The 12,786-nt window shown below is 39.1% G+C and overlaps 1 protein-coding gene across 1 annotated transcript in view; it reads left to right on the forward strand.

Moving 5' to 3' along the window:
- Positions 1-12,786, forward strand: part of SPATA16 (spermatogenesis associated 16) — a 205,164-nt gene that overhangs the window by 156,651 nt on the left and 35,727 nt on the right. Inside the window, exons 7-8 of the mRNA XM_041002591.1 lie at positions 5,904-6,050; positions 7,526-7,638. Coding sequence (XP_040858525.1) covers positions 5,904-6,050; positions 7,526-7,638 — 260 coding nt within the window. The remainder of the gene's footprint in view (positions 1-5,903; positions 6,051-7,525; positions 7,639-12,786) is intronic.

Raw genomic sequence — 12,786 nt, forward strand, 5'->3', positions numbered from 1 at the left:
TCCACAAGAAACAGGAGTTTCACTCTGGGGTACAGAGTGTAGGCATTCTTCGAGCATCTGAAATGGGGATAGTGAGGAAGTCAGGAAGCCCTTGATAGACAAAGCAGAATGTAAAACAGGCACACTTGGAAGGAAAGGCAGTGAATGCATCAAGGGAAAATGAGCACAGTAGGTGAGAACATCAGGGTGGAAAAGTCACAATCAGAATTCTATAGGTGTGATAAGCACACGTGGTGAGAGAGATCAGCAGAACGATTGACACAATTTTGAACTAGGGGGAAAAAACGTGTGAATCGTATACAGCCTTTGAAATAAGTGCACAGATTTGAAAGCCTGCAATGCCAAGAAAGGAGATGGCTGATGTGCCGGGAGGTTGTTGTGACAGGCAGTAGCAAAGGCAAAGAAATATTCATGAGGTGGCCATGTGGAAATGCATTGCATGAGCCACCAGGGTATCAGTGAGCCTGGTTGGTTAGCCCCTTTTTTATGCCAGGTGTTATGAGAAATTTGGGCAAAATTACAAAAGTAATAATGCATAGAAGGTGTTGATGTAGAGCATCTTGCCAAAGGCTTATTTAATTAGATTTTGAGACTCTTTAATTCATCAGGGAATTAAAGAAAAGTCAACAGGACCTCAAAAACGTATGTAAAATAATTCAATGAATAGTTGCTATCCTTAAAACATGTTACCAGTAATCAGGAAAAATGAAAATTATGGATGGTAAAAGTAACACTTTTGAGAAACACGCGTACTCTATTGGAGATAAGTTGGAACAATAAGTAATGACCTGGAAAGTATTTGGAAATACAGTGTCTCAGTTTCAGAAACTTTTTCAGAGAGCCCGATAGCTTTGGTCCCCACCTCTTGTTAGAAGTAGCAACAGCTAAGTAGTAATAATAATTCTTTTACTAGAGTAATCCACCAAGATGTGTGTAGAAAGAGAATGTCAGTGAAGCACAGAGAGCTTTGAGGGCTGCTGAATGAGAAGGCAGGGAGAGAAAAAAAATGAGTATGTGTGTGCATGCGTGTGTGTGTGTGTGTGTGTGTGTGTATTACAGAGAGAGAGAGAGAGAGAGAGAGAGAGAGATGGAACTCCCAGTGATTTTCTGAAAAAGGTAATAGAATAAAGAGGCCAAAGGGCTTCAGTAACTTAAAACTTGAAAACTGGTCAGCTCTAGCTTTCCATGGTATAAAAATGTATTCTTGATTAAGATGATTAAGGGAAAACTGTTAAACCTCTGTTGCTGAAAGGCATCCTTCATCTGAGGAAGAAAGAATTGAAAGATCATGCTTCTGTAAGGAATTTAATCTGCATAATCGATCTTTGATACTTTTTAAAGCATCTGCTTTCCTAATGGAAGAAGTCTAGAACCATGCCGTACCTGCTAACTGATTTTTAATAATAAATTCCGTCATCGTCATCTAAATTTCATCTCCAATTGAGATAAATTGTAAAGGAATGAATTAAGGATTTATTTCTCCCAAGTTTTCTTCCAACATGACAGGAGCAAAGAAGACATTTTTTAGCTAATTCCATTTTCCTACTGAAGGACAATATAATCTGATTAACTTTCATATCCATCAGAAGCACAAGGCTTTTTGGAAGTAGGTGGAGGTTTATGAGCACAAAATTGAGAACAATTAGCACTCAAATTAATGTTACATGAGATTCAACATCTGGTAAGCGTGTTGTCATTTTGGGTCATAGACCACCTGCTAAGTTAGATGTTCATACAAATGCAATTTGTTCTGCATACTAATGGAAGAAAAATGGCACTTTAAAATGATTTTTTTCTCTAAACTTAACAGTGTGTATGTAGGGGGTCTCGTATTTTAAAATCTCTCCTGGGAGTCTGGCATCATGACTCACAGCTAAATTCTCATCTTGCAAGCACCCAGCTCCCATGTGGGCACCTGTTCATGCCCTGGCTGCTCCACTTCCCATCCGCCTCCCTGCTTATAGCCTAGGATGTCAGTGGGGGATAATCCAAAGCCTTGCGACACTGCACCTGCATGGAAGACCCAGAAAAAGCTCCTGGCTCCTGGCTGCAGGCTTCAGATCAGCTCAGCTGTGGCCACCTGGGGAGTCAACCAGCAGATGGAGGATCTTTCTATCTCCTTTTCTGTACAAATCTAATCTGCCTTTCCAATAAATAAATCTCAAAAATAAGGATGAAGAGCCCACCTGGAAGTTAATAATGGATGGAATATTGACATGATAAAACCTATAGATTCAAAAGGAATGGAAAATACTTGTATTTTGAAAAATTTTTTAAATACTTATATTTTTGCAAATGTGTTTTAAAATCAATTAGCTCTGCTGCTAAAATTAATTTTTCTAGTCAATGTGTCCATTGGCAGTATTAGTAATGGTCTCTTCTTCAACCAACAAATATATGTATTTAAAGATTTATTTATTTTTATCAAATATACAGAGAGGAGGAAACACAAACAGGAAGATCTTCCATCTGATGATTTACTCCCCAAGCGGCTGCATCAGCCAGAGCTGTGCTGATCTGGAGCAGGAATCCAGAGCATTCTCTTGGTCTCCCATATGGGTGCAGGATCCCACGGCTTTGAGCCATCCTCAACTGCTTTTCCAGACCACAAGCAAGGAGCTGGATGGGAAGCAGAGCTGCCTGGATTAGAACTAGCACCCATATGGGATCCCGGTGTGTGCAAGGTGAGGACTTTAACCACTAGGTTGCTGCGCTGGGCCCAAAGAACAACAATATTTAAGAGCAAGAAGAGATCAACTGCATTATCTTTGAAGTTAGAGTCTTCAAACAACTGGCTAGTTTTAAAAACAGGAAATAGTGTATATCAGACAGTGTCAAATCTCAACGTTACTTTAGCTGCCATTTCAGCAATCTGGTTATTGGCAGCGTTAGTAAAACTGTTACATTCCTCCCTTATAAATACTACAGCAAGTCAGTGTTAGACTGGAGATATTAATGTATGAGTCTCTGCTGCAGGTTTTTTAAAGATTTATTTTTATTGGAAAGGCAGATCAGATTTACAGAAAGGAGAGACAGAGAAAGATCTTCCACACAGTGGTTCACTCCCCAAACGACTGCGATGGCTGGAACTCAGCCAATCTAAAGCCAGCAGCTTCTTCCAGGTCTCCCATGTGGGTGAAGGTCCCAAGGACTTGGGCCATCCTCTGCTGCTTTCCCAGCTGTAAGCAGGGAGCTGGATAGAAAATAGCGCAGCCAGGATATGAACCAGGGTCCATTTGGGATCCCAACACTTGCAAGGTAAAGATTTAGCCATTGAGCCATCTCACAAGGCCCTGTTGCAGATTTTAAAAAGCAAAGGAGGGCCCAGCGTGGTGGCGCAAGTGGTTAAAGGTCCTCGCCTTGCACTCCCGGGATCCCATATGGGCGCCAGTTCTAATCCCGGCAGCCCCGCTTCCCTTCCAGCTCCCTGCCTGTGGCCCGGGAAAGCAGTCGAGGATGGCCCAAAGCTTTGGGACCCTGCAGCCGCGTGGGTGACCCAGAAGAGGCTCCTGGCTTCAGATCTGCATAGCATCGGCCCGTTGCGCTCACTTGGGGAGTGAATCATCGGATGGAAGATCTTCCTCTCTGTCTCTCCTCTCTGTATATCTGCCTTTCCAATAAAAATAATAAAATAAATCTTTAAAGAAAAAAAAAAGCAAAGGAAACATCTATGATCAAAAGGAGCAGAAAATATTTCCTACATTTAGGAATTGAAATGTGAAAAATCACATTTTTACCTTGTTTAGAGAAATGAGCCATCTGTTAAAACAGAAGCATTTTGTAATGCAAACACCAAGTAAAAACACATCTAACGGTACAAACTGTGTGCTCAAATGCCTGAATGTCACTTGGTTAGTTTTGGAAACTCTTGAGCACTTATTTTCTAGAGTGTATCCAACAATCCTTTTCTGGCATTTCTGTGCTTCTACAAGGCAAAATGTTTCCCATTGGTTCTCACAGCCATGACCCTGTCTTACCTTGAGAGAGGAGCCATTTCACTTCGGTATCCAGCTGCCCAGCTGTCTTTGTGGCCCATCTATTGGCTCATTCTGCAATCCTAAGGAAGTTGGTGACTTGCTGAATTCCCAGTTTCATTGTCTTTAGAGGAGGCATTATTATGGATCTGACCCCATACTGGTTGACCAGGAAGAGCTAACCCTGATTGTATGTGGCACAGAAAAGCCAGATGAATGTTAGACCTCATGAAAATTAAATGATCCTAGGCCACCCAAGAGAAATTAGAACACACATGTTGTGCTTTTCTTCTGTGCTTACGTTTAAAACGTATTCTGTGACTTCTAAGTTCTGCAAATAATCAGCATATTTATAGTTTTGCTTGCTATTTAACAAACATCTTGTATTTGGTTAACCAAATAACAGGCTGTGAAACTTTCCAAACCATGCTGTGAAAACTTAATGTGTGGGGGGGAGGCTCAGATTAGGTGTTGTGGGGGAGGTAGAGAGTGGACTACAGTGGGGCAAAGTGGGTGGCCCGTTGTTCTGGCTTTAAGCAGAATACCTCTACTTTTTAAAATCAGCTTTAACCATTGCACTTGTCAGCAAATGTTAATTCAAACAAAAGGTTTTGTCACAAAAAAGAAAGAAAAGAAAAGAAGAGTCAGAAGAGTTGGTGGTGGGGTAGTGGTTAGGATTTAAAGACACTCATAGATAACTCTATTATTTTTAAGTAAATATAGGTAAAAATTATAGATTACATTTGAACCATTACCATTTGAGATCTGATTCTATACTAAAAACTGACCCTTAACTAAGCCACAAATCCAGAACTTTTGGAGGGTTCACCTTTTTCTCCTTCTAGCAGATGTAAGTAGGGAAAGCTTATTAAATCTTTACATGTTGCTTCCTGCATTTGGAAAGTTGATTACAATTAACCAAGGCCTCATTGCTCACAATGTAATTAAAATGAGTGATTCTGGCATCCACAACCCCAAGGTTGTGACCCTAACCCCGTATGTAATCCTTAACCAAGAAACTCCACAGCAGAGTGCCATGACTGGGCCTGTGGTCTCTGGGTTGGACTACCTAAGTGTGGAATCACAGACACAGAGAGTGAATCTTTCATCCACTGGTTCACTCCCCAGATGGCTGCAGCAGCCAGAACTGGGCTAGTCTAAAGCCAGGAGCCAGGAACTTTTTCCAGGTCTCCTACTTGGTTGCAGAGGCCCAAGGCTTTGGGCCATCCTCGGCTGCTTTCCCAGACCCTAAACAGGGAGCTGGATCAAAACACAGATATGGCCCAATATGGGATGCCTGTGTGTCACAGGTAGGGGATTAGCATGATTCATCACCACACAGTATGCACACAACTCTTAAGTCAGTGGTGAGTAGAGTAGGTATTCAGTCAGTATTTGCTTTTAGAGTCATTAAGAATTCAGTTTGTTTTAGAACCATTAAAATGATACTTGAGTTATTTCCAAGTCTAAATACATTAGTCAGTGCATTTATCATTTTAGATTTCCTTCTGCATTGATAGAAAAGAAGATACATAAATTAATTACCTATATGTTTTACTTCTCATTTGGCAATTTTCCTTTCATTTGATATAGCGTTGTTTTCTTACTTCTTAAACGATAGATTCAAAAAATAACATTGTCTGGAGAAAAATAATGCCCGCACAAGTTGGTCCTGGATGTCCATGATTTCAAAGACAGACAGGCATGACAACATAATTGGCCTTATTTTATTAACTGACTTTATATATGTTTAAATTACTAAGAAAAACACAGCAAAACAGGATTTGATGTTTTGATGTTCAGTTTTACCTTATGCCTTGAATGTATTTCTACTTATCACTTTTCCTAAGCATTGTGGGAGGGAGATAATACTATGAATATAATAAAATAATAACAAACTCTCTTAATTCTTTTTCTGTCACATTTCAGATCTACAAGGATTCCACATATTGCCTCAAACAGCTGATTGGTCATCTTTTCCTCCCCAAGAGTATCTCTTGACTCTGGGGTTTAGAAACAAAGAAGATGGAAAATTTTTAGAAAAAGTCTCAAATAGGAAGCTTCCAATATACACTGGTAAATCCCTTAGATTTGCTCTTATCTTTCAATGCATAATAAAGCAATAACGTGCATTATTCATCAAATCATGTTCATCCCAGAGCTTAGCATGCAGCTGAAGTTGGGTGTCCAACAAATGCTTGTTGGGTCATAAATAATTCTTGCTAATCTTCTTCCTTGGTTAGTGAGCAATACTTGGAGAAGTGGACACTGTGACACAAGCACATTAGGTTAAGTAAGCTAAGACTTCTGTTGCCTGTTAGAGTCCCAGGTACTCTGCTTCAAATCTAGCTCTCTGCTAATACTTCCGCGAAGCAGCAGATGATAGCTGAAATACTTGAGTACTTGCCAAATAGATGGCATACCCAAAGGGAGCCCCCTTGACTCCAATCTGCAGCCTGACCCAGAGCTCACTGTTAAGGCAATTTGGAGAGTGAACCAGCTATACAATAAAACTGTTATGAAAGACAAAAATGTACCAACAACAATCCTTAATCACTGAGATTAACTGTCATTGTGTTAATATCTGTTCCATTCTTTTCTTAGATGTGGACCAAGAGCTTCGATTTCCTTAAGATTATTATACGAGTGTAGCATTTTGTAATTATTTTTTGCTTTTAGTATAGGAAAGAGAGCGACAGATAAACAAGGAGAGACACAGAGAAATCTTCTACCCACTGCTTCACTCTTCAAATGGCCACAACAGCCAGAGTTGGGCCAGGCTGAAACCAGAAGCATGGAACGCCATCCAGTTCTCCTACATGGGTGGAATGAGCCTAATTAACTAGGCTGTTTTCCATTGCTTTCCTGCGTGCATGAGCAAGGAACTGGATTAAAAATGGAACCGCCAGGACTCTAAACAGTGCTTCTAAAGGATGCAAACTTCACTGGCAGCAACTTTACCCACAGTAGCTCAGAGACAGGCCCTGCTCAGTAACTCCAGCTAAAACTTGCAAAAATCAAGAATGTATTTACATGAAGTTAGAGTCTCAATTATAGGGATGAAATCCTAAGTTTACCTTATTCCTTCAGCTCTAACCACATAATAAAGAATTCATGTTTGTCTGGTACCATGTCCTCTGAGGGTTATCTCAACTTCTAGCTACAAAGTCAAAGGGATCTGCATACTTGAATAATACCTGGGAGGAACAAGACAAGAATCAGACACATTTATGACAATACTTTTTCACAACTCAGGAAAAATATGCTCTGCTGAGATAGGTGATTTTTTATGGGCTGTCTCTTAGATCTCTCAATCAAGAAACACAGCAAGATGAATTAATGATGGTTTCTAAAGGACAGAGTCTCCTCTGCCTTTCTCCTCATAGATCTTCCGTTGTCAGAACCATGGTCCAGGGAAGGGGCTAGCTTCTGTACTAAAGATTTCATATTTATTAATATCAAAGTATCTGTTTAGAGCTTGGCAAAGAAATCATTTTGTAATAGAAATCAGGGGGAAACAATAGGATAAAAGTTTATTTTACAATTTTTAGAATGTAAGACTCCCTTCGGAAGGCTGACCAGAGAAGACACGGTGAGACACATGGAAGCAATGGGGAAGCGAATCTTGCCAATATTGGATCTTATTAGAAGTACCCAACTGAATGTAGGTATATGAGTCTTTTATATTGAGCCAATTGTATGTATATTAGATAATTCTAGAACACGGAAAGTTTATGCAGCAAATATTACAAGTGTTTGGGGGATTTTAGAAACATTCACAGAAAATTTCCTCTGCAAAGGCAAACAAAGTTTAGGCTAATGATTGGATTCCTTTTATATTCTAAAGCATATAACAATGCCACACATTCCAGTCTAAAGCATTTATTAGGCTAGAATCTATTAAAGTGCCTTTTCTTTATTCTTTCCTGATATCTAATTCAACATTGCACTGACTTTCTCATTTCAAATCAATAACAAAAATTTAGCAAACACAATGTTTTCCCAAGTTCATTTATTGAGCTATCGCATATAGCCATCCTTGTTACCTGCACAAGAATTCAGAGATTTTTCAAGTTATAGCCTCCACACCACACTGAGGAACTGGATGCTGTTCTAAACATTGAAAACTGATCTTCCTATGGCCTTAAGGTAAATTATCGAATTCCTTTCTACGATCCAGGAAAAGCACGTGTTTTCCACCCCTTAGTCTTACAAACGCCAAAATTAGACTTGAATTATATTGAGCTATTTTACAAAATTTAAGCCATTGTACTGAAAATATAAAAAGAGAGCTTCTCACGGACGGGTTTAACGGCTGCAGATTCTTCCTCTCTAAATATTTTTCAAAAGGCTGTAAGTTAGAAACTTAAACGAATGTTCTTCTAAGTGGCTTTTGTATTCCATCACTGGGTTGATGTTCTTATCTTACAAAGGGAACCAAGGGGGTCATCAGCATCAGCAACTGAACATCTGTTCAGCAGTCTATCTGCTCAATAACGTTATTCAGCATTTTAGGAAAGCTATAAAATGCCTAATCTATTTGCATGATTTGTAATTTTATGCATTTCAAATACAAAACCACATTTTTCCTCATTTCCCTACCACACTGCTCACCACAAACTTGTTCCACTCAATTATCTCTCCTGTATTTCTATTAATAAGAGATTTTCCTCTGTCTTAGTCATTTGGGGTGTCCATAATAAAACACCGAGGGCTTAGAACACAGAAATCGGTTTTCTTCTATTTCCAGGGGTTAGAAGTCTAAGAAAAGGGGCCCATCATGTTCAGGTTCTGAAAGGGGCTCCCCTCCTGGTTTTTGGACTGCTGCCTTGGCACTCTGCCACAATATGGCACAGAGAGAGAGAGAGAGAGAGAGAGAGAGAGAAAGCTCTCTGGTGTCTCTTCGAATAGGTCAGTAATTCTTTCACATGGACCCCACCCTCAAAACTTAATCTAACCCTGATTTTCTCCCAGTGACCTCATCTTAAAATGCTATTATATTAGGAGTTAGGGGGTGAAAGAAAGGGCACAACATCCAGGACATAACAATGTCATTGTATTTACTACAAATTTTGAGCCCTATTCTACAAGTCACCCCATCACAATCTTCTCCACGGACCACACCACATTCTTACTAACCTCCCTATCCTGATCTGAGAGCCCCATATACATCATTACAATCTTAGAGCCATCATTTTGGCCTTAGAGCCAGTAGAAGGTTTGCTATCAAGAGCCACGATAGTGTAGCCTTGCTGCATTTCATCTGTACATGGCTAGGCTAGTGCTGCAGAGCCTATTGGCAGAGTACTATGAACTTGATCTGTTGGTGCCAAAGCTCTCTGAGACAGTGACTGTCTTACCTGTTACCTCATCAGGAAATGATTGTGTCATTTGTGGCCAGCTCACATCTCACAGTACGAATGCAAGTTAGGCCTATCTGGATAGGTGTTATGCACCTTTCTGTAACTCTTATTTTCTTCTTACTAGTCTCAAGGGTATTTTATTCATTTGGAAATTTCTTTATGCATTCATCTTTATGCATCAATTAAGGATATTTAAAAACCACAATTTATAAGATGTTCATCATCTAACTAATAATTGTGACTTGCTTAGATTAAGTCTCAGGCAAGGACCTCTTGGCTTTGTCAACAGCTTTCCTATGCGTGTTTCTATGGAAAACAGCAGCTTTAGAAAGATTGTCTCAAAATTTTAATGAAATTTAAGTGAATGAGCCTGATGAGACCTAGGGACTACAAATATATCCAACTATTGGTCTCTAGCTTTCTTATTACTTGCCCAGCCTCAGCCTTACAAAGGAAGATTAGATAAAATTGGCTGCAGAGGTAACTTAGCTTAATGAAGCAAATAATGAGTTGGTGACTAGAAATTATTCCCACCTTGTACCATTAACAGTGACCTAAGAAGCTCTTGGTATTTTTTTAAGTGTTTTCCAGTTGCATTTCGTACTGTCAGATGGCCAATACCACCCACTTGAGTACTCGGGCAATGCCTAGTTCCTATAGGTGGTGATTTCTGTCCTACACTATGCCATTTCAACTCTTCCTTTTCTCTCTTTGGAAAGCAGCCGGGCCAACTTCACAGAGCTGTTGTGATATCAAAAGTAGATGATTGAGTGGCAGACATTTGTTGCAGCAGTTAAGAATACTGTTCTTGCTGCAACTCATGAGTTTTGATATTTGGGTTTCTATTTTCATTTCTTCAAAATAGTTTTTCTCTTATTAAATTCTTCACTGACTCATAAATCACACTGTAGCATCATTTTCTCCAAAAAGGTTTTGTGTTTTCTTTTTCATTTCTTCACTGACACATTGGTTTATTCAGTAGCATGTTATTTAACTTCATGGTGCTGTGATTTTTTAAAACTTTATTCCTGTTGTGGATTTTGCTTTATGGCTTTTCATTTAAGGTAATGTATAGTAACTGTGTGAAAGAGATTAACTTATCCAAATGTGAAGGCACAATGCAGTATGCATCTCTACTTCCAAATAAAAGATGGACTCCCAATGGAACTGTTAAATATATCTTGACAATAGGATGCTTGACTGTCCATGCCCACCATGTCAGGATATACTGAAATAGCAGATGATGGACTTATGACTGCTTATGAAGGACTATACAATTGTAATAATATGGGGGAAATGAGTTGGCAAAAGGCAATTTGGGGAGGGGCTAAGGGAAATTTCATTGCCTATGGAATTGTGTCATAACATTTAAAATAGAATCGAAGGGGAAAAAAGAAGAGAGATCTTTTATGCTACTGAGGACATCCTACTGAGGATATTATTCAGAATTTTAGAAACTGTGAGGTTTTAGTTCATTTCCTTAACATGCTTTCTTTGGATTCCCTTAGCCGTTCGGATCGCTTCACAAAGGCACAAATTAGAGAGATCGCCTCTACCTTGGAGCAGATCTACTGCCTGTGCCAAAGGTGGACTCAGAACTTAGCTACAGACAAGCAGGCGCTTCGCATGAACTGATTAATCTCACATGTTTGATAGAGGAAAGCGAATAGGCAAGGCACTTCTATTAGAAGACAGTACCTTGGGCCCAACAGCATAGCCTAGTGGCTAAAGTCCTCTCCTTGAACGCACCCAGGATCCCATATGGGTGCAGGTTCTAATCCCAGCAGCTCCACTTCCCATCCAGCTCCCTGCCTGTGGCCTGGGAAAGCAGTCAGGACGGCCCAAAGCTTTGGGAACCTGCACCTGTGTGGGATACCCGGAAGAAGTTCCTGGCTCCTGGCTTCGGATCGGCATAGCATCGGCCGTTGCGCTCACTTGGGGAGTGAATCATCGGACAGAAGATCTTTCTCTCTGTCTCTCCTCCTCTCTGTATATCTGACTTTCCAATAAATACATAAATCTTAAAAAAAAAAAAGAAGAAGAAGAAGTGACCAACGCCTTAGACAATATATGTATCCTGATTTTTCAATCATACCTGAACTGGTGCCTGAAACATGCCTTTCCACTAGGATAAACATTTGAAAAACACACATTTCTATCCATGCCTAAAGACTAAGCGATATACTCAATGTGATATATGTTCAGAGATTTTTCATTCATTTTGACACTGTTCTTAATGAAAATGTCTTCAAAATATGAAACTACAATGTATTAGAACTGCAGTGTTAGTTAATGCTAGTGTGTGGCATAATGCCATGATAACAATTGGTCATATAATGTTTAAGCATTAGCAAAAATATGTTGTCACACAAATAATGTTAAATATGTAGATTTCTAAATACAACTTAGGCAGTGCAAAGAATTCATAAGATATTGTCTATATAAATTGTATACTTAATCTCCTTAAATATTATTGCTTATAATATATAATACATTTATTTTTGCATTTATTATAATTATTATTTATGATAATGTTTCAAAGGCTTTGGAATTTCCCTTAGCCGCCTCCCCCAAACTCTTCCCCCCACACATTGATTTCTGCCATATTATTCCAATATTATAGTTCCTCATAACCAGTCATAAGTCCATCACTATGGGCATGGACAATGGCAGACAGTCAAGCATCATGCTGTCAAGATCTAGTAAACAGTTCCATTGGGAGTCTATCTTTTATTTGGAAGTAGAGATGCATACTGCGTTGTATCCTTACACAGTTACTGCACATTCCCTTAAATGAAAAGCTGTGAAACAAAATCAACAACAGGAGGAAAAATAGACATTTATAACACCATGAAGTTAAATAACATGCTACCTGATATGATAGTCTCCACTAAACAGTTACTATACATTCCCTTAAATGAAAAACCTAAAAGCAAAATTAACTACAGGGGAAAAAAAGAAATTTACAACTCCATGAAGTTAAATAACACACTACCAAATGATTAATGTGTCCCTGAAGCAATGAAAAAGAAAATTAAGAACCTTCTTGAAGAAAATGATGCTACTTTTTGACCTAGGAGCCAGTGAATAAATTAATATGAGAAAAAAGCTTTTTGAAGGAATGAAAAAAATACAAAAACATCAAAATCCATGAGATATAGATTCTGCTGATTTTTGTTGGTGAGATGTGTCTCCTATTGGCAACAAATACATGGGTTTTGGTTTTTTTTTAAACAAGGCTACTAATCTATGATGTTTGATGAGTTTAAGCCGTTTACATTCAGGGTTAATATGAATGGGGTGTAATTTGGTCCTGTCATTTTAGCAATGGATTGTTCATTGCTTCTTTTAGGTTTCCGTTGTTATTTTAATGGGATGGTCTTCAAAATTGCCTTTGATTTGGGTGGATGCTATTCCTTTTTCTGTTAAGAGAGCATCTTTAAGTATCA

This window comes from Ochotona curzoniae, unplaced genomic scaffold (assembly GCF_017591425.1).
Source record: "Ochotona curzoniae isolate NIBS_2020 unplaced genomic scaffold, NIBS_Ocur_1.0 scaffold_2587, whole genome shotgun sequence".
Lineage (NCBI taxonomy): Eukaryota > Metazoa > Chordata > Mammalia > Lagomorpha > Ochotonidae > Ochotona > Ochotona curzoniae.